Here is a 20594-nt window from a genome sequence, read left to right as displayed (position 1 = left end):
GGTGGACGCTGTGCTTCATGGCATTGCTTTCTTGCCCCGGTGACAAGGCCGCATTTGGGGGACCCCGTTGTCAGAATGGTGCTGACCGAGGCATGGACGTCGCCACGCCACATCGGCAGGAGAGACGGCCTCCCATAGGCTGCCCCGACGCGGCAGGATCACAGAGCTGAGGCCTAGAGCAAAGGCCTGTGCCTCGCTCTCCCTGAGACCCTTCCAGGACCCTGCGCTGGGGGGGCCCTTCCTCCTGCGTGGGCCTGCACCCCTCGTCCGTAAAATGAAAGGGGCTGCGTCTTGTTCTCCCTCCTCATCGCAGAGAAACAAGACCTGGCCGTCGGCAGGATGTTCTTGTGTGAACGCAGATAAATCCCCAAAGAACGTCACGGTGCCGTCCTCTGTGCCGAGACCTGCACCAAAGCCTCCACGTCTGCGTTACCGTGTTCAGTGCTCACGGCACGACCGGCGGCAGGGCCTCCAGGGACGGGAGAGTGCCGGATAAAGTAGAACACAGACTCCGGGGCCTCGGCCTGCATCGGGCTGTGTGGCCTTGGGTGCGTTCCTGAACCTCTCTGAGCTGAAGTCACCTCCGTGGTCCCGTGGGATGGGAAGGCTCCTCCTTGTGGGGCCAGCTCGTGCGGGCTTGCCGAAGGAGCGCCTCCCGGCCGGTCGTGCTGGCCAGCGTCCTCTCGCCGTTACCACCGTTCACAGAGGAGCTTCCTGAGGCGCTGGGGCTGCCCTTGGCCACGTGTTTTTTGAGGGAGATGGGGACCAGCCACGGCACCCCCCCTTTCCTGCCCCACTGCCCGCTGCTTGTTGTCTGACTTCAGGGAGCCAGGGACAAAGGCTGGCGGGGTGTGTCCAGCATCCCCTCACACGGTGTCCACCTTCCGCTGCGAACCAGTGGGACGTGCGTTGTCTCTGTAAATACGGCAGGTGTCTGTTTATTCACCTGGGAATGATAGGATTCCTAATTTCGCGGGGCTTCTCTCTCTTTCATCGCATACTTCCTGTTTCTCACGGGGATCGCGTATCATGGGTGCCCCCACGTCGCACCTCAGCGCCCTGGGGACGGTCGCGCGGGTGATGGGGGGCACGATAACCCGCCCCTCCCGGCACCCCATGTCTGTCCTGGCTTGGGGGCTCCTGCGGTGGGCCGGGCGAGCATTCCCTCACTGGCTCAGAGGCCTGGAGGGGGTGATGTTGCTGAAATGAGCTCTCGGCCGCTGCCAGGAGGAGCCGTTCTGGCTTTGATGGGTCTGGAGTGGAATTATATCCCCTCGAATAATGCACTCGCTGCATAAGCACTCTTTGGAGCGTGCTGATATCCTCGCTTTTCTGAACGTATTGCTCCCTGGTTGAAACACATTTTCTTTATTTCTCACTCCAGAAAAGAATTTTTTTTCTTTTAAGAAAAAAATTTTGGTTGTAATTGCCTGGTCGTATAAATGGGTATCACTCTTCGGGGGAAAAGCAATTTGCACAATGTGTGTCCAGAGCCCTACACATGTCCTGAACTTGCAACCTGGCAGGTCCGCTCCCGGGAGTAGAAGCCGAGGGAACCGTCTGCGAGAAGAAAGGTACCACGTGTGCAAAGATGTTACGGGAGTCAGAAGCCAGAGCCCGTCTCTGCCGCTCTAAGGAACGTGTCCCTGTCAGGGCCGCACGCAGACTCTGCCGTCACCCCGACGCAGAGCAGGAGCTCTCCGAAAGCTGGGACAGTGGCGTGAGCGCCTTGCCAAGCAGCGCAAGACCACATGTCGTGTCGCCGATTCCTGAGGGTGTCCCGAGTCCTGTGACATGGGGGACGGTGGGCTGGGTTGGAAAGTGGGTGTGACACCTGAAACGGTCTCCTCGTTGGGAAGGTTGGCCGCAGGGGCTCGGCTGAGTGTTTGGGGAGACCCACTTTCATCCCCCAGATGGAGAACCAGGTGACAGTTTCCAGTATGAAAAGCGTGGCGGTAACTCCGGACGGCTCAAGTTTTATTCAGGGGAGTACTCTGCTGACCCAGTTAGGAAATAGGACGTGGCTGGGTCTTTTAAACCGAGCATTCGTGAGTTGAGCCAGTGCTGTCGAGACGCCTCCAGTGATTGGGACGATGGTGCTAGAAGATTCTCTCTGTGCAGAGGCATGAGTGAGGGCCGGCAGTGGGCGCTGCTGGCTCCGGGCTGTTCCCCAGGTCGACTCGGTACAGCGGCCCTTCCCGGGAGGGCTCGGGGGTCTTTGGGGAAGCCGCGGGTGGGGGGGATGAAGGTGGACCAGCCATTCGTCCAAGATGGTGGAGCTTGTAGGCCTGGCTGCAGCACCAGGGAAATTGAAGTCCGCAGGCGCATGCCGGGGCGGCCGGAGAGGTTGTGCCGAGAAGCGTGGATCCGGGGGCCCTGTGAGGATGTGTGGAGGCTGTTTGTCTGCTTAGGCTGCTGGAACAGCCACCACAGCCAGGGCTCACGCAGCAGAGACTCAGCATCTCCCGGTCCTGGAGGCTGGAAGCACACAGGGGCGAGACCCAGGGCGCCCGTGCCTGACCAGCCACCTGTGCAGATAAGCTGCTGACCCTCCGAGTCATACTGGGGCATCAGGGGAGGTCGCCAGCTGGGCCAGCTCCTCGGAGCCTGTGTAGCAAGGGGCTCGTGCTGGCTGGCGGGAAGCTTCCAGAAAAAACACCCACCCCAAATTTTGCATAATTGCTCGGTCAGAGGCAGATGAAGTGACCGTGTGACTCGGTGCGTGGTGACTGTCCCCCTTTGACACTGGGACTCTCACCATCCCAGACAAACAAGACTCTGCACCCAGACCTGGTCCTGGGCTCTCAGGTGTGAGTCACTGACCCCTCCCCCCAGGGGCCTGTCTAGTGTCCGCACGCCCAGGCCAGGGACTCCTCTGAAGACGTCCCTCGGTGGGGAAGTGCCCTCCTGGTGGGCATCTGGAAAGCATCCCCTGTGGCACCTGCTTTCCCTCCAACGTGAACTCCTGGGCTGGCTGCCAGTTAGCCGGGGGCCTCCGTCCCATCTTGTCCAGTGCCCCGGTCCTGGCTGGGGGCTGGTTCCCAGGCCAGGGCCTGAAGGCAGAGGCTCAGACGAGGGTCTCAGGGAGGAACCTGGGCCATCTGGTGGCCACTGGGCAGCGGGAGCCCTGCTTGCTCTCATGAGTCTCACAGCAACTCTCCTTCAGCTTTCAGACAGGACCGACTTCCAACCCGAGCGTGAAATGAGCCCTGAGCTGCCCAGAGGAGCCAGGTTCTATGCAACGGAGGCCCGTGTGCCTTGGAGGCTTGGACTGTGCTCGGCAACGTGCATAGGGGTGCCCCAGGGCTCACACTCACTCCAGAGCAGGTGCTCGCTGGCGCCGGGCTGCAGACACTCCCCTCCTGCCTGCTTCTCTCCAGCCGAGGGGGCCCCTGAAAGGGCCAAGTGCAAAGGCTGCCACCAGAACCTCGCTTACAGGCTCAGAGAGGTCATGCAGCCTGTTTGAGGGTTGCACAGCCAGACCTCGGCACGGACTAAACCGGGGCTGGCGGGTTGCAGGGCCCTCGCGGTAACCAGTGTGGCCTCGGGGCTCCATGGCTCACATTTTGGGCACCTCGGGCTCTGCCATGGTGTCTCTGAAAGGTCTCGGGGACGGCTCCGGCTGCCCCCATGCAGGACGGCGCAATTTCCCCCACAGTGGCGTTTGTCTTTCCTGCTTGTGTTTTGGCCCCAAGTCAAGTGAAGGCAAGGCTGTCTTTTAATGTCATTATGAGAGAGAGTTTCAAGTCTTTTCCTGACATAAGCTACTGCCGGAGATGGGCCAGTGCCACGCGAGCCATCCAGGGTGACTTTCACGTTCCTGCCACTGCGCTTGTCCATCCGTGGCTTCCGTGCGGGCGGGCTGCATAGCAGAGGGCAGAGAGGCGGATGGGGTCCCAGTCTGTCCTGCAGGGGCCCCCGGCGTCATGGGGGAGACACGCAGACCATGCTTACGTGCCTCAGGGATAGTGCTGTGCCTGGAAGAGCGCAGGGGACGCACGAGGGCTGCTCCTGAGGGCAGGCGGCCATCCCCTCCGGGGGTGAAGAATGGTTTGGGCCAGTGCAGGCTGTGACAGCAGCTGAGACCTGACCCGACATGCTGGGTCAGGTGGAGGCGTGGGAAGGTGTGTGAGAAGCTGCCTCGTGCATGGGCTGTGCACTGCAGAGGAGGAGGGAAATGGTGCAGACACTCCTGGGCCACGCAGACCCCGACCGACTCCGCCGGAGCTGGTGCAGGCACCCAGGGCAGGGCTGGAATTCCAGGCCCTTCTGCAGGGCTCGGGGTGTGGGGTCAGCCGCCGGCTCGTGATGGCACAAAGACAGATGCCGTGGCTTCAGAGCCAGCCCTCCCCTGGCTGGTGTGTGACCTCAGAGCAGGTCCTGATCTGCTGTGGGCCCCAGGGTGCTGCAGTGCGTAGCGAGGGCAGGCGTCAGCACCCGCTGTGCTGTGGACAGGAGACAGACGGACATTACCTGCTGACACTTGCTGTGGTGGCCATTCTCCGTGTATTCCTAGACCCACATCTTTTCTACATCCCCGAGCAAGAGCAGAGCGAGCCAGGGTGTTGGCCAAGCCCCAGGGAAGCTTGCTCAGGTCCCTCAGCTGCAGCGGGCTGACCCAAGTTTCAGAAGTGCCCCAGTGCCTGGGGGACCGAGTGCAACCCGGTGAGACCCTGGGGCCCTGTCCTCAGCCTGCCTGGGACACCCGGCATCTACAGGCCCTGGCCTCCCCGTGTGGCCCCGGCCTTGGCTCCATCCCCTCTGCCCAGAACAGCCCCGCCCTAATGGCTGAGTTCCAAGAGCTCTGGTGGGCTGCCCTCCTGTGCCCTCTTATCTGTAGGAAAAATGGAGAGAGAGACCGACCTCCTTGCTCTCCACATTACCAGTGACGTCAGTGCCCCTGAAATCCTGCCGATCAGCCCTGGGGACCCTCTGCTCCTCTCATACAAGGCTGTTCCAGATGAGGTCCTTGGGTTTTTCACCAGGGGAAACATTAGAGGGCTTTCCACTCGGCTCCCTATTTGACATGTAGGGAAACTGAGGCCCAGGGAGGCAGGGACTCACAGCCGAACAGAGGTGGGATGGGGACACACAGACATCTAAGTCAGCCTGTCCATTCAGCGTCCCCTGCCCTGGCCGTGCCATGGGCTGGGTTCCCAGGTGAGCGTCCACCCTCCGCCCGCGGGTCAGGGCACCTCTGTCTGGCTGGGACCCTGATTGGACGTGTCAGTGAGGCCACATTGCCCTGGAGTGACAGGCCCGGGGGAGCGAGCCCTGGGACCTCCCCTAGTCTCAGCCTCCATGTGTGTAAAATGGGTGTGAACACACCGCCTCACTGGGCTGTAGAGAGAAGGACATGTATAACGGGCCCGGTGGGGGGTGGGCGCTCAGCAATGGGAAGCCTCGGTGGTGGCTCTGGGGTTCACGTCAGAGGAGCAACCATGCTGTCCCTGTCCTCAGCGCCCCTCCCTCCATTTGTCCCGGATTGCTCATGCTGTCACCCACGTCGGGAAGCCACCGGGGGTCTGTGCCCTCACCGCCCTGTGTCCGTAGCAACTCACCCGCCGGCCAGCCCACGCAAGGTCTGCTGTCCCCTCCTCCCTGCTCCCCTGCCCTTTGGGGCTGGGTTCTTCCTGGATTGGGAGTTTTCCTGATGATGGAGCCTAATAGGAACCATTCTGCCAGCTCAGCCCTGGAAGGAATTCATTTGAAGGTTAACTCGGTCACCAAGGTTTAATTAGTTCCTAAAATACAAACCAGCAGCCGGATCTGCTCACGAGGCGATGAGCCAGGTGGGGACCAACCCGCCGCTCACTCAGCACTGTTACTGGCGCTTCGCTTTCCAGGGTATTCTGGCAGCTGCACAAGTGCCGACCAGGTAACATCTTGATCTAAAAGGTGGGGACCTGCCTTTGCACCTGCCTGTACCTCCAGCCAGGTGGATGTGCTCCGAATTCACAAAAGTCAGATTCTTGTGTTGAGGTAACTGTCTCGGGGTCTGCGAGGCCTCCCAGGCGAGCTGCAAGGACACCATGGTGCCAGAAACAGTTGTTTGCCCCGGGGCCTCTCTGCCGACGTGGTCGGTGGTCGAGGCCCCCACGCTTTGACACACGCACTGTCTCCCCGCCGGGCATACCTCCTGCCTCCAGACATGGAGGCCAGGCGCTCACTGCTGGATACTGTGTGTACGTGCAGGTGTGCGACTGGGGGGGGGCACTTCTTTGCTTAATAGATGTTTTTGAGCCCATGACTTGTGCCTTCCAATAATGGCAGAGCGGCTCATGTCACATGTACCCTCCTGCTGATAACAGTGACAAACTCTAGACAAAATAGTAACTAGTTTGTAGGCTGGCAAGAAACCAAAGGCAGACAGAACTTGGGACCCTCGACAAAAGGGGAGTCTGCTGCATGAGATTCATATTAATGAGGGATCCCCTTGACAGAAAGTGAGTTGAGTTGAGAGTTCAGTGGTTACAGGTCGGGGTCTGGGCTGCTTGAGTGGCTGGAGATAGAGGGGAGAAGTCTTAGAAAGGGAAGAGCCCAAAGTCTGCACAGGAACTCCCCCTCAAATCCTGGACTGATTTTCTGAACTAGCACGTGCAGGATGAGAGTCCAAGGGTCCTAGTGGAACACAGCAGCTTAAATCTCAGACAGCTGAGGAGAGACTGCAGTAGTTACCCCACGAGAAAGACAAGTGTTAAGTTGAACCCTGACTCGTTCGAGGAGCTTGGCAAGTACTTTGGGTTTTCTGCCAGAAACTCAGAAGGGCCCATGATGTCAGAATCTTACCCCAGGACCAAACCATCTACCCCCCTGCCAAAAAAACAAAACAAAACAAAACAAAACCTAAAGTCACGCCTTCACAGGATGGAGTGTTCAGCTTAGCATTCTATTCCCTGCTAGAAAAATTCCATGCTCTTCAGAGAAAAGTAACAATTCAGAATCTCTGTAACATTTCAAGGACAGTGGCTGACACAGAGTCAGAGATGACTAGACACACAAAGAAGTGGGGAGAATGTGATGTGCAGAGAAAACCACAGTTAACAGAAGCAGACAAGGCAGGCGTTGAAATGCCAGTCAGGAACCTAACGTAGCTAGCACGTGTATTTACGAGCTCCCACTTTTGCTGGGTCTTGTGCTGTAGCCTGAAGATAGAAAGGGGTGCAAACCCTCTCTCCTGCCCCATGCCTTCCAGAAAGGTCCAGAGAGGGTGTTGGTGGCGGAAAGGTTCCAGAAGCAGACCTTTCATGCAGTGAGGCCACATGAACCACTCAACCACCAGGTCCAGGATGGGAGGCGGAAAGGTGCCCTCTGTTTCTTTACTCCTCTGCTGAGTGAAGATAGGAAACAAACATACTTGTGAGGGTCTGAGCTCCGTGCCGGTGATGAAGGGCAGATAGGACAGACTCGGCGCCGGCCAACATTTTCCTGGAGGGAAAATACAATACAATACAAGCAACCTCATAAATAGTGTGGAATGAAAGGAACATAAGGAGGGGCTGAGATGGAGGCCGGGAGGAAGGATGGCTGAGGCCTGCCTCTGTGGAGGTGACCTTGAGAGTGAGGGGCGGGGCTAGGAGCCAGCACAGGAAGGGCAGGGGATCCCGTCCAGCGGAGGGCCCAGCAAGGGAAGGACCAGAGGTGTGTTCAGGGCATAGGAGGCGCTGGCAGGGGCCTGTGCAGGTGAGGGGTAGTGTGGAGGGACAGGGGCAGCGGCGGTCATGTCCAGGTCCCCCGGGGGCCCGCAAGGGCAGAGTGACGTGGTCTGCCTGTGTATCTTTGTCAGTTCGGGATGCTCCAACAAGGCACGGCAGGCTGGTGGCTTCAACGACAGGCATTTACCCTCACGGTTCTGGAGGTTCAGGTCCTAGCGCTGGCCCATTCAGTTGCTGGTAAGGACTCTTCCTGGTCTGCAGACGGCCCCTTGCTCGCAGTGTCCTCACACGGCAGACAGACATCACCTCCCCGTGGCTCTTCCTGTTGGCACTGATCCCAGCGTGGGGGCTCCTCCCTCATGGCCTGACACCTTCCCCCTGGGGCTGAAGGCTTCCGCAGGGGATTTGGCGGGGACACAGATGCTCCGTCCGTGGCATGTGGTCACTCTGGCCATTCTCTGGCCATCTCAGGAGCTGCCTTTAAATGGACGCCACTGCGTGGGGGACTGCCATGTGTAACCAGCTGTCCAGCGCGGGACACATGGGGGCTCTGTGGCTGCAGGGGCCCTCTCTGTGAACCTGGCCTCTGCAGTCCAGTCCCTCCTGTCCAGAGCAACCGGGTGAGACGGAGGCAGGGGCCCTGCAGTAAGCACGTGCCCCCGTGGCTCATGGGGAAGCCAGCCAGCGCAGTGGACGCAGCCGGTCCCTGGACTCCCCCGCAGCTCAGACCCACTGGTCCTCCATGGAAAGTACTTTTCTCTGTACCTGGGACCCGCAGACGTTTGCATCTGAATGCTGGGCTCTGTCAGCTCTAACTCACTCCAGGGTGGGTGCTCAGGCGTGGAGAGGCAAAGTGATGTGCTGAGGTCACAGGCAGTAGGGGGCAGACACAGGACACGGTCCTGACTCCTCAAATCCATGCTTTGCTGCTCCTGATGGCACTCCAAGAGGCAGGTGCGTTCCCCACTTCCCTGCGCTTAAGAACTTAGAGCCAGGCTTCCCAGGGGGCCCATGTGAGCGAGCTGGCCATCTGTGAACGTGCCGGCCTGCTGCCCCCCGAGGCCTGCCTCCAGCCTCTGGAACTCGGGGCACCTTACTTTATGGTGGAAAACCGAGCAGAGCTCCTACCTGAGTCTCGGGGAGTCCCTCCTCCACCCTGCTGGGCCCTCCTGTAGGGGAGGGAAGTTGGCAGGCAGTCCACATCTGCGGGGCCCTCTCAGACACCTTGCGAGCCTGGCGAGGTGGAGGCTAGCCTCCCCACTTTACATACGGGGAAACTGAGTCCCACCTTGAGTCAGGGGCTGACCCAGGACTCAGCTCAGATTCCATCATTTGGTAACGCGCCAGGGAAAAGGAACATCAGAGTCCACTCCTGCAGAAAGGGGGTGGCCCAGCCCGGTGACATTGGGGACAGTGGCATTTCTATTGGTGGAAGTGGTGATTGGCATGTCCCCTGCACACTTCGAGGTTTGCACCAGAGCCTCCGGCTGTCCTGCCACACCTGGGGGGGTTCTAGGGTCATTCTTGGGGATCGGGGCTGGGCCTAAGTGGCGGGGGCAGGGCAGCAACTGTGGCAGGGTCTGCAGGTGGAGGCAGGGCTTCCGGGTTCCTGCACTGCTTGCCCACTCGTCCCTCCGGCCAGTCAACAGCCACCCCGAGCTGCCACGCGGCCTCAGAGGTGTGCCTGGGTCTATCCCAGGAAGCCTTGCAGAGGAGGAAGGTGGCCCCATGCTGCAGCAGGTGCTGGCTCCGTCCCGGGAGCTCACCCGGTGAGCCTGGGCACAGGGCATACCGTGCACCCAGGGACAGGTGGAGGCTGTGGGGGAGTCTGTCGAACAGACAGGGCTGAGCGGGCGCAGGTGGCTTGCCTCAGGGCCCTGAACCTCAGTTTCCCCTGTAAGAGGCTGTCAGAAGGGCCACCTAGGTGGCTTGTGCTGGCCTTGCCCCCACACCTCCTAGTCAGCGCAGTGTGCTGGGCACATGACGTCCGTAGGACTCGGAGGTGAAGGCCGAGCTGCAGAGAGGAAAGGGGAGGAGGCTGATCCTTGTACAGTGCTCCCCGGGGACACCCCCCCTGTGGTCAGCCCCCGGTTCAACACCCCCAAGCCCTCCTCCCTGCCCCCTGTGACCTTAGCCTGAATCACTGTGTCAGGAAACTGACCCCTCGCCGGGAAGAGACCTGGACCCTGTGGGGCTTCGGGGCACCCCGTGTCAGGTGCCCTTCGCCCATATCCTCCACGGGGCTCAATGGGTCCTCCAGGAGCTCAGTTTCCCTCAATGGCCCCGGCTGCCGGGAATGTTACAAATGCTGCCGACACCTACATCTTTGTTCAAAGATAACCCCGCATTATTGCCGAGATGCCTTTTTATATCTTGCGTTATTTATAAAAGTATGATTCATTTAACAATTATTGTGAGATGGAGAAAGGTTGCAGTTATCTAAAGCTACGCGGAAAGGAAGCAGGGTCTGCTGTTCGGGATGGGGGGGGGTGGGCAGGAAGATTCGGGTCCAGCCCACACCTGCCCAGACCGGCCCCCTCCCTGCGCCTGGCTCGGCCGCACGCTCTCGCTCTTGGCATTTGGTTTTAGCTTCTGTAAGATGACGTGGCAGGTGCGGCTGGTGGGACACGGAGACCCTCTGGAGACCCCGTGGGCGCCCTCTCTGAGAAGAGGTTGGAGTCACCTCCGCAAGCTTGTATTGAGGAGAAAAAGACTCAGTTCCTGCCTCTGTTTATCCAGCCCAATCTCCATGCCAGCCTGCGCTCCCTTCTCCCCACCCCCACAAACAGGAAGTGAGGCCAGGCCACTTGAGAAGAGAAGGGAAACAGCCCCCATCTGGAATTCAGGGTGTTGGAGAATTCATGCCCGAGCCCCAGCCTCGTCGGCTCTGTTGGCCAGGGTCTCGGCGGCAAGCGAGGGACCCATCCGACACGTTGATGCAAGACAGGAAGTTCACAGCACGCCCAGGAGGCCAGTCTGGTGTCCAGCTGCCCCCCGCTCTGGGGAGCTAGCATGTCCCCGACAGGATGCTCGTCCACACCCACCGGCTCCGTCCGCCTGCGTCAGAGCTCTGCGGTGCACGCGGCTGCCCCCAGCCCCGGCGGCCGGGAAAGCTGAAAGAATGAGCCGGGGCTCCCTGCAACCCCCCAGGCAGGCAGGATTCCGGCCTGACCGACGTCCGTTACACCTGTCCTTGGGGGCAGGCCTCCTCTGGGGCCTCCGAGGGGTGGGGGCGGCGGGTGGCAGGACGGTGCAGAGAAGTGAGATGGCTTCAGGCCCCAGGCGGCTTCGGCACACCCGAGGAGGCCGGCCTGGTGAACCTGGAAAAGCGCCTCAGGATGCTCAGAACAAAATAGAAGCCGGCGTCAACAGCTCTCTCTTTGTTGGTTCATTCACATGTCTGTCATTCACATCCGGAGCTGTAGGGAGCACCTCCGGCTTGCAGGGTGATGGGGGAGCTGGACGTCAACCCTGCATTCAGGGAGCTTGAAGACCCCGAGGAGGGCTCTCCGTGGCTGGATCAGGGCTCCTTACAGGCACGGGGCAGGGTTGGGGCAGGGAGAAGGCCTTGCTGTCTGCTGGCAGATTTTTGAAATTAAACGCATTTGTTTAGTGACCGCTGCCAATCCTGAAGTCCGGACACTGTCAGAATTACTGCGTGGCTTGCCCCTCATGACCATCCTGGGAGGCGGCAGCATTCGCACCCCATTTGACGGGTGAGAGGTGACTTTCCCGGGCCCACAGAGCTGGGAAGTGGTCAGACAAGGCCTCGTGCCCGGAAGGTCAGCGCCCCCCTCCCCCAGCCCTTGCACTTCAAGTGTGAGCTCAGCAGATCACAGCCAGTGGTGGGAATGAGATGGGTCATTCCCACCTACAGATGGGGAAACCATGCCAGGGGTGCCTAGTCAGCCCGCTGCCACCGAGGGAGTAAGACGCAGAGCTAGCCACTACCTCAGACGGCTGGGATCCCCCGTCCGGCTCTGTCCCTGCACCCGGCGTCAGACCCCGGCGGGGGGAGGCGGGCCGATCGTGGGCACCGGACGGGCACTGATCCCAAGACCCAGCGGCGCACCAGACGCTTCCCGAGGCGTGTTTACCACACCTGGCGCGTCGTCCCTGCCAGGACTTTGGAGCGCCTTGAAATGTTCTGATGTGCGAAGAGCCTTTTTTTATACGAGAAATGAAATTATTTTCAGCCTGTTGTCAGGCAGTTGTCAAAAGACACGGCAAATAAAGGGCTTCGAGCGGGAGGGTTTGGGAGGGCGGATCAGAGCTCGAGGCAGGTTTGTGGGGCGCCGATGCTGAAGCCGGCCGGGGCCCGTGCGGCTGGGAGGCCAGGGCTGGAGGGGCTGGCTTTGGGGGGTTTTATTCTTTATTGTTTATTTACGTATTTATTATTTGTGTTTCTTAACCAGGGGCAGGCACCAGAGTTGGGCTGGGTGGGACAAGCTGGTGGCCGAAGGGCCTGGTTAGGAGGCTGACAGTTTGGGGTTCATTTTAGGGTGACCCTCTTCCTCCTGGAAGGGGTATGGAAGGGCCTCCACCTGATTTTCTCATGCTTTTTCATCTGTCCATGGACGTCGAACATGCCCCACTCAAAGGACGCTCACCTGCCGTTTGGGGTGGGTGGGCGAGCAGGTGGACGGACTCACCACGTAGCCTCCCGAGTCCCTCTGCCTGCCACCTGCCTCACCCCAGCCATCCTGGGGCATCTGGGCCGTGACATCTGCCAGCCTACAGCCGCGGGGCAGGGGAGTCTGACCCCCGTGGACATCGCTCATCTCATCCAGGGAGTCTGGGAGCCTGATGGGGACTCCACCAGAAGGTTCCGGCTGTCCAAGGCCCATCCCGGGATCTCTGGAAACCTCAGGGAGAAATGAGTGTTCACATTTCATCCTCCACCTTTTGTCTCAGTTTTTCTCCTGGCCCAGCCTCTCAGATGTCGTCCAGCAGCTCGTCCGGGAGGTGGACACAGTGTGAGCGGATTCCTGGGCTCTCTGCAGCAGACCCAGGGCGTGTGTGCCTCCCTCTGTCCCTGCTGCCCCAGCTTTCCAGAGAGGCTGGGCTCAAACTGGGTGTGGGGGCCTTGTGGTTTGATCGTGAAGGGCGGGATATCTGTCTGTCTGCCCTGGAGGGCAGCTGACGTGGACAGCCTGTGTCTGGCAGCAGGAATGCTCCATGCGTGTGACATGTGGGGCCACAGTGGGAGGGTCCAGACCCAAAGCACAGCCACAGGACGGGATTCCAGCAGGACGCCTCCTGTCCCAACCTCGCAGGCAGGTGGGCGTCAGGTGCACACGTCCACGAAGGACAGATCAAGCGCGTCGGTGCTGGTGTCGCGGGTGGCCCCAGCCCAACCATCTCCAGGGACGGTTTGCACAGAAGAGCAGGGCCCAGAGCACAGAGTGCAAATGCCACTGAGGAGACACCTGACTGTGGGTCTGTCGGGGCAAAACCTGTGCTTCTAGTGTCACGCCTCTCCCTTCCAGTTAGTATGTGGCAGGCATGAGCCTGTTTCTGTGTGAAGGGACAGGAGACTCGTACACGTGGGCCCAGCGCCAGCATTCACCTCTGCGGTGCGGAGGCCGCAGCTTGTGTCTGAGAGTACTTAGGTAGTGAGCTCTCTGTCACTGGAGGTATTCAAGGGGAGCATGCCTGCCAGTGGGGAGGAGGCCTCAGATGGGTGGGACCGGGAGGCGGGATTTCCATGGGGCAGAGCCCAGGGTACGCAGCAGGCCTGCACACGAGTCCGCCAGAGGGACCGTTCCGAGTTTCTGTGAATGTTTTACTGAGCTTCCCAGCAGTGCATTAAAGGAATGGGAGGCATGTAGAAAAGAATCCTGTGGCTAAGGGGCGTTTCCTGCAATTCCTCAAATCCTATTATGTCCTGTTAGGTCTTATTCCCCTAACTGGCCCCCCTCCCCGTGCAGCCCGAGAGGGAGACCGGGGATCTTTTCTGTCCTGTTCGCTGCTGCGTCCATCCATGGCACACAGAGCCTGCGATTCACCAGCCCAGGTGGGGTCAGTGGTAGACGTGGCGTGGAGAGCCCGGCTGCCCCCTGCCCCCAGCCGGCTGCCTCTGTGCTGGTCATGGGCCTCTGGGCCTCATCCTGGCGAGGCTCCCTTCTCGGCGCCGGCCCCAGGGCCCCACCATCCCCGACTCTGCTCCGGCTTGTGGGTAAGGGCGTCGTGAGCCGTGGTTGCTGCCTATGCAAGCAACAGGGGAGGCTGCACTGGGGCTTCCCCATCTGGGCCACGTGTAATGCTGTCTTGGGATCTCCTGCTCCCCAGCACGGGGAGAGGGCTCCGTCCCTTTCCCTGCTTTCTCAAGGTAGGAAAGATGTAGGTTTTTCACAGTCGTGCCCGGGAAGCCGTTTCTTTCCCACGCCCTTCATCCAAGGTCAACAGCAGGGGAGCAGAGATTGTCTCCAGAGGCAGCACTGGCCTTTGGCGAGGTGCCACCCCCACCAACCCTGGCACACACCCCCTCCACTCTGCGGCTGGCAGTGAGGATTGGCGAGGGAACTTGGCTCAGGGTGAGGCTCCGTGCTTCTGGGAGGGTATCGACCAGAGACAGATGGAGGAGGGTTGAGCAGCGCCGAGCCTCCCACTCTCCCAGAGGGTTCCCTGAGCTTTGGCGAGCTTTCAGGGCTCACGTGGCAGGGCCCAGCCTCTGCAGAGGGGCTCCCCTGCTGTGCCGTCTCTGTGGCCTCCCGTCCCGGTCAGGGTGGGCACCTGGCCTGTGGCCAGCCCAGCCCCAGGAACCAGGACACCACCACCTTGCAGACCCTAGCACGTCTGTCTCTGGGGGACACGGTACTGGTCTCCCCGAGTGGTAGCAGCTGTGTCCTCGTTGGTGACACTCTGCACCCGAGGGAAGGGTGTCCAGAAACGGTTCAGCCTTGCCCCACGTGTGCACAGACACGGAGCTCTGCCAGCACCACCTCTGCCCCCCAAGGATGTGAATCATGAGAGCAGTCGGTGGGGTCTCTGATGATAAAATCTGCCAACAGCAGATGCGTTTCTTAGGGCACATCTCGCGTTCCGTCATGTGGATTTACGTCCCAGCATGGTGGGGCGAGGGGGTCACCTCGGGCTGAGTTCTGGTGCAGCTGAGTGACTTGGGGCACTGTGGGTGTTAAGTGGGAGACAGTGCTTAAATGAGCAGCTGCTTCAGGGCCTGCACTGGCCGTCCTTTCCCACCGCACGGAGAGGCCGCTGGGCCAGGCGCCCAACCCCTCAGACCGTCCTTCCGAGGCAGATGCCTGCGGCTCCTAGCGCTGCCGTTTTTGTCGACCCAAAGTATGTCGACCACATGGAATTCCACTGACACGTTCCCGTTGCTTTTTCCTCATCCCGTCTCATCTCGCGCGCGCGCTCTCTCTCTCATTTTAATTTCGGAAGCAGTTCTCTTGGCAACGGAGAAAACACACACTTAATTACAGCCGAACAGCAGGTGCATCGGGCAACGGAACCAGCTCCCCGAGATGCTCCATTTCATTTTCGGGAAGCCCTCTGTCCTTGTCTAGAAACAGCCCCGCGCACCTGGCACAGAGCACGCGAGCCTGCGGCCCCTCTCTGGGCGCTCCTCCGATAGGACTTTCCTGGAGTCTCCCAGACTTCTCTCGGGGTGGAAATGCTCAGGACACGTGCACAAGGGCTCTGAAGACACCTGTTTTGATCAGCCGCCTGGAATCAGGGCGCGCCAGGGCTCGGTGGCAGTTGTGCTCTCTCTCTCTCTTTAAAAAAGAGAAAGAGAAGGGCGGGGGGGAGGAAATCCTGTTTTCTCCAGGGTAATTACCACAATGGGGTGAGCCGGAGAAGGAATAGGTCCTTGGGTCTCATTTCTTCCAGCGGAAATCTGGGTCACGCTCAGCAATTCCAGAATGCCGGCGAGGGCTGCCCAGTTAATGTGGGGCTGGCGTGAGGCTTCTCTGGAGCCGAGTGTGTCGTCTTGACTCTCTCGCCGCATCTGCTAGCGGACAAACGGCGTTAGAGAAAACTTGGCTTTTCCTTTTAAAAATAAAATTTGCGGAACGCACGGCGCATTCTATTTCGTACCCGGTGTGTCTGAGCAGAAGCGGCCGGAGCGGCAGCCCGACTTGGCTCGGATGGCCGGGGCTCAGGCTCGTGGCTGCCTCCGGTGTTCCCCAGCCGCGGGCTCGAGGATGCCTGACTCGTGTTCACCCTCCTCCCAGAGGCACTGATCACAGAAGCAGAGTAGCGCTGCTCACATGACAGGTGCCGGCAGAGACAGCGGGGTTTGAGAGCAGCCCCAGTCTACGCACGGTTGGTTCCCAGCTGACAGACAGAATATGGGGTGGGCTTTGTCACCAGCACGCTGGGTATGGCATGCCCAGCTATGCTCGGAAGCACGCAGTGCCCAGACGCCCGCCGCCGCTCCTCGGGTCCGAGCCGCTCCAGCGCCGAGGGGCCGGGCTGCCCTCCTCTCCTTCCTCCCTTCCGAGAAGGTTATATAATGAGCGGACTGCTGCCAAAGTCGGAGGGAAAATGAAGTCTTTGTTAAATGCCTTCACCAAGAAGGAAGGTAAGGAAGAGCTGTCGGGAGCGCGGTGCATGGGAATTAGCAGTTTCTGACTGATTCTCCGGGGGAGCGGGGGACTCCGGTCCCTCCCAAAATTGCTGGTTGTCCCTTCTCATCACGGAAGGGAATAATTACTTCGGGGGCGCGATCGGCTTTGTTGTAGTTGGTCTGGGATTCGCACGCACTCGAAGGTGCGGTTTTATTTCACGGTCCTCCCAAGTCCCCAGCCCCTTGCACAATTGCATTCCGGAATGTGCCTCCATGGTGACCATGCCGGAGGGCACGCTGGGAACTAAGTCCTATGGAAAATCAAGGAAGTTTTGACTCGTCTGCCCGCTTCCCGGGGGCTGTGGGGCACCTGCTGGGGTGCGAGGAAGGTCAGGACACGCTGCTGGCTGTGCCGGCAGGGCGGACGCTCCCCGAACCACTCCAAGGCTCCCGTTGGCCGCCCCGGGGTGGCATTTTCCTGGAGTGGATGCAGATGCGGTGGGGCAGATTCTGGGTGCAGAGGATTTTTGTCATACCTTGTGTGATTTCTATTGTGGAAAAAAAACGTATAAATAAATACATGGAAGACAGCTAAGAAAATATCCACCCACTAAGAGTTTGCAGATTGCCTGAAAGAAGGAAACAGTTGGGTGGAATATTAATCATTTTCAGACAGGAAAAGAGTTATTTTTACCCTTTTCACCAAAAAAAAAATCAACATTTCCACGGATGGCTCCAGTTACTTTGTCAGACAGAGAACTCTCGCTTTATGAAATCCGGTTTATGGAGACATGACTTTGGGGGAATTAGGAAGGTGCTTGCCAGCCCCAAGCCATAAAATAAACATGGGAGAAATTTCCAATTACCTCCACGGGCATGAATTTAATGCGAGTGTTGGTAATTAAGCGAGCTGATTGTCGTTGGAATGCTCGCCCTACGGCTACCTGTGCGTCCCGGTTCATACCCCACCTGATCCTCAGGGCAGGGTGTGTTCGCAAACGCCCCGGCTCCCGCATCCCTTGATCTTCCCCGGGCAGCGGTCCCGAATTCCCACCGCGGCCCAAGCCCCCGCTCGAAACGCTGCCTTCAGCCCGCGTCTTGGGAATTTCTATAAAGAACAGCCTTTGTCCACACTCCTTTTCTTGCGTTATTAACCCAGATTCACCTTCACTTCAGTTTTTGTAACCCGTGCACAGCAGGGAAATGTGACTTGGAGTTCATTCGGTGTCCCTTCTGTTCTTTTGTAGACCTCTCTCCCCTTGGAGTCTTAGGCATCGGCAGGACCCCCTCCCCCAGTTTCTGTTAAGGACATTAGTCCTTTACAGTTATACTGGTCAGAAAGAGACCCAGCGGCCTCATCAGGGAAGCTGGAGACTCGGCAGGCGTTCATGTCACAGAATGCATGCGTTTCCCTGTCAGGAGTGTCCCCGTGGAGCTGGGGTGTCCCCTCCCCACGGGTTGTGTGAGCCCTGGCCTCTCCTCGGATGCGGGGGGCGGGGAGGATGGTCCAGGAGGCCCAGGGCCCCATCACCCTTTCTGCCTGATGCGTCTGCGGGAGAGGCTGGCTTTCTCGCTGTGATTCAGCCCTCTAGCTGACAGTCTCTGTGCATGGAAGGTTCCCACCCTCTTGGTCTGTGTGGCCATTTGCCCTCTGTGAGGTCTTTCGGTCCCCCCACCCCGTCATCAGGCAGGTGTCAGGTCACCCCAGAGCACCCACCAGCAGGTGCATTTTTCAAACCCTAAAGAATGAGCGCTCAGTCCTTGCAGGGGTCATTTCTGGCCTCCATCTGCCCGGAGGGAGTGACCAATGTGGTTCTCCCTCACGACCAGCAAAATGCAAACTCAGGGATTTTCCCCAAAGTGAGATTTTTCTAGCGGGTGCAGCCAGGCCTTGCTAATTCGCCGGTGGGCCGAGCCCCTTGAGAGGGCAGGCTCTTGGGCTCTAGAGCCAGGGCTCCACGGGGCATGCCGCCGGCCTTTCCCTTCGTCCGCCTCCCTCCCAGCCGGGCTGGCCCTTCTGAGCTTGTGTCCTTGGAGGAATTCAGAGCCGGACACAGCTCCAGCTCGAGAGCCCTGGCTGCGTCCAGGGAAGCTTCATAGAGGGAACAGGTCGGAATGGGCACAGGCTGCTGCAGGTCGGAAAATAGGACCTCCCGACATGTCCATTCCCAAATCTCACCAACTGCTCAGAACGCGGATTCCCAGTGCGCGTCCTGAACACCGTGCCATCTCTGTGCGGCTTCTCCGGGTTGACTCCATGTCTGCCTTCCCAGGACTGCCCTGCAGCCTGGCAAGGCGGTGAAGAGGTGCACCGGGTCACGGCTGCCTCACTGGAGCCCTGCCAGCGCCGCCTTGTCCCCCAGCGCTCTCTCCCCCAGGGCTCCCCGTTGGCCCACCTCTGCCCCCAGGATCTCTGCCCACGCTACTCTGTCCCTGTGCGCTCTGCTGCCCCGCGTGGTCATGGGCCAGTGGCAGGGTTGATGGGGGGCCCAGGCTCTGGGAAGGGCGCACCTGTCCTTCACTTATGTGAAGTACTTCACCGGAGCCTCTGACCTTGGGCAGCGGGGACGGTGGACTGTCCAGGGCTCTGTCCTGGACCACCCATGATGTTCTTCCCCTTCGAGATGCTAGGACTCCCACTCCAGCCCAGCTCACCCAGAGGGCGCGTGCTTTCTGCCGCCCTCAGCGCTGGGCTGGCAGTGGCGGCCCTGGCCTCGGGCAGCACGGACTTGAGAGCCTGCGCGCTCAGCCTCGTTCCAGAGCTTGCAGATCCCATGGTCAGCGGGAAGCTGCCTGGGTGTCAGGCCCTCGCTTCCAGGGGCATCAGCATCTTCTCGGGTGGCCTGGCCGGCTGCTTTCCTTGACATGCATCTTCTGAGAAAGGACACTTTCTATTTCTGGCTCCAGCCCTCGGAGCAACCCGAAGTGGCTTCAGTGTGGATGCCGGTCCTCACGGTCCCTGTGGGCAGTGTCCTCATTCTGCGTCCCTGGGCACGCTGAACTCGGCAGAGTGAGGGCCTCGCCTCTGGTCTCGAACTTCGTAGGAAGGCAGACGAGGCGTGCTCGCGCCTTCCTGTTGCGCACCGCTGGGCCCCAGTGTGATGGGTGGAGAAAGCAGCTTGCTCGGTCGTGAAGGAGCCCACCTCTGAACGGTACTCGGAGGGCCATGTGCGTGTCCTGGGGCAGCTGCAACAAAGACCCAGAGATGGACTCACTGCAGGACTCACTGTCCTCGGTCCCGGAGGCCGATGCCCGAGATGCAGGCGTGAGCAGGCAGGGCGGGGTCCCCCTGAGGCCTCTCTCATCGTGTGTGCACGGCCGTGCTCTCCCTGTGTCCTCACGGGGTCGTCCCTCCATGCGTGTCTGTGTCCTGATATCCTCTTCCTGTAATGACCCCGGTCACACTGGATCAGGGCCACCCTGGTGACCTCATGGAACCTTGATCACCTCTGTAAAGGCCCATCTCCTGATACTGTCTCAGGCACCAAGGGTTAGGGCTCCGACACATGCATGTCAGGGGCACCCGGTCCCGCCCCTACCAGGGGCCCAGTGCAGGTGGTGGCGAGGAGGAACTCTGTGTCCCAAGCACACCGTGAGGCCCTCACACGTGTCTCGGCTGCTGAAGGAGCGGGCCCTGGCCCGGATGGAAGTCGGAGCCTGAGCCCCTTCCATCTCAAGCGTTAGCTTGAGCCTCCGTGAAATGGAGACGTGCTCCGTGTCCACCTCGTCTCTGCTTCTATGTCGGGGCGGGCTCTGCACATGGGGGGCCGGCGGGGGCTCTGTGCACCCCCGCCCTGCACTGCCCGTGCCGTGCATGCACTCACCCGCCTCTCCTTGTTCTCTCCGACTCAGTGCCCTTCCGAGAGGCCCCGGCGTACTCCAACCGCCGGCGGCGGCCCCCCAACACGCTGGCCGCCCCCCGGGTCCTGCTGCGCTCCAACAGTGACAACAACCTCAACGCCAGCACTCCCGACTGGGCCGTCTGCTCCGCCACCTCCCACCGCAGTCTCTCACCCCAGCTGCTGCAGCAGACGCCCGGCAAGCCCGAGGGGGCCGCCAGGACCCTTGGGAGCTACGCCCCCGGGCCCCGCAGCCGGTCCCCGTCGCTCAACAGGCTGGGCGGTGCCGGCGAGGATGGCAAGAGGCCCCAGCAGTCCTGGCACGTCGGGTAAGGAGTGGCCATGGTTGGCGGGTGCTGGCAAGGAGCCGGGGGCTCCTGAGGGCACTGGGAGAGGGAGTCCTCCCTGCACCGTGGCTCCTGGTTTCTAGGGTTCACGGCACGCCCACGGGTTGGCCAGGATGCCTGTTTTATTCCAGCCTGGATGTCGGGTCACCTGTGTGAGCACGTGCCCATGATGACCGTCTAGGGCAGGTGTAGGGGGTGGGGTCGAGCCTGGCGGGGGCGG

At 60.3% G+C, this 20594-nt stretch overlaps 1 protein-coding gene across 1 annotated transcript in view; it reads left to right on the top strand.

Annotated features, from left to right (window-relative positions):
- Positions 1-20594, top strand: part of LOC100467244 (SH3 and multiple ankyrin repeat domains protein 3) — a 296215-nt gene that overhangs the window by 201465 nt on the left and 74156 nt on the right. The window contains exon 12 of the mRNA XM_034644850.1: positions 20041-20356. Within this exon, the coding sequence (XP_034500741.1) occupies positions 20041-20356 (316 nt within the window). The remainder of the gene's footprint in view (positions 1-20040; positions 20357-20594) is intronic.

This window comes from Ailuropoda melanoleuca, chromosome 16 (genome assembly GCF_002007445.2).
Source record: "Ailuropoda melanoleuca isolate Jingjing chromosome 16, ASM200744v2, whole genome shotgun sequence".
Lineage (NCBI taxonomy): Eukaryota > Metazoa > Chordata > Mammalia > Carnivora > Ursidae > Ailuropoda > Ailuropoda melanoleuca.
This window is presented reverse-complemented; position numbering and strand designations above follow the sequence as displayed.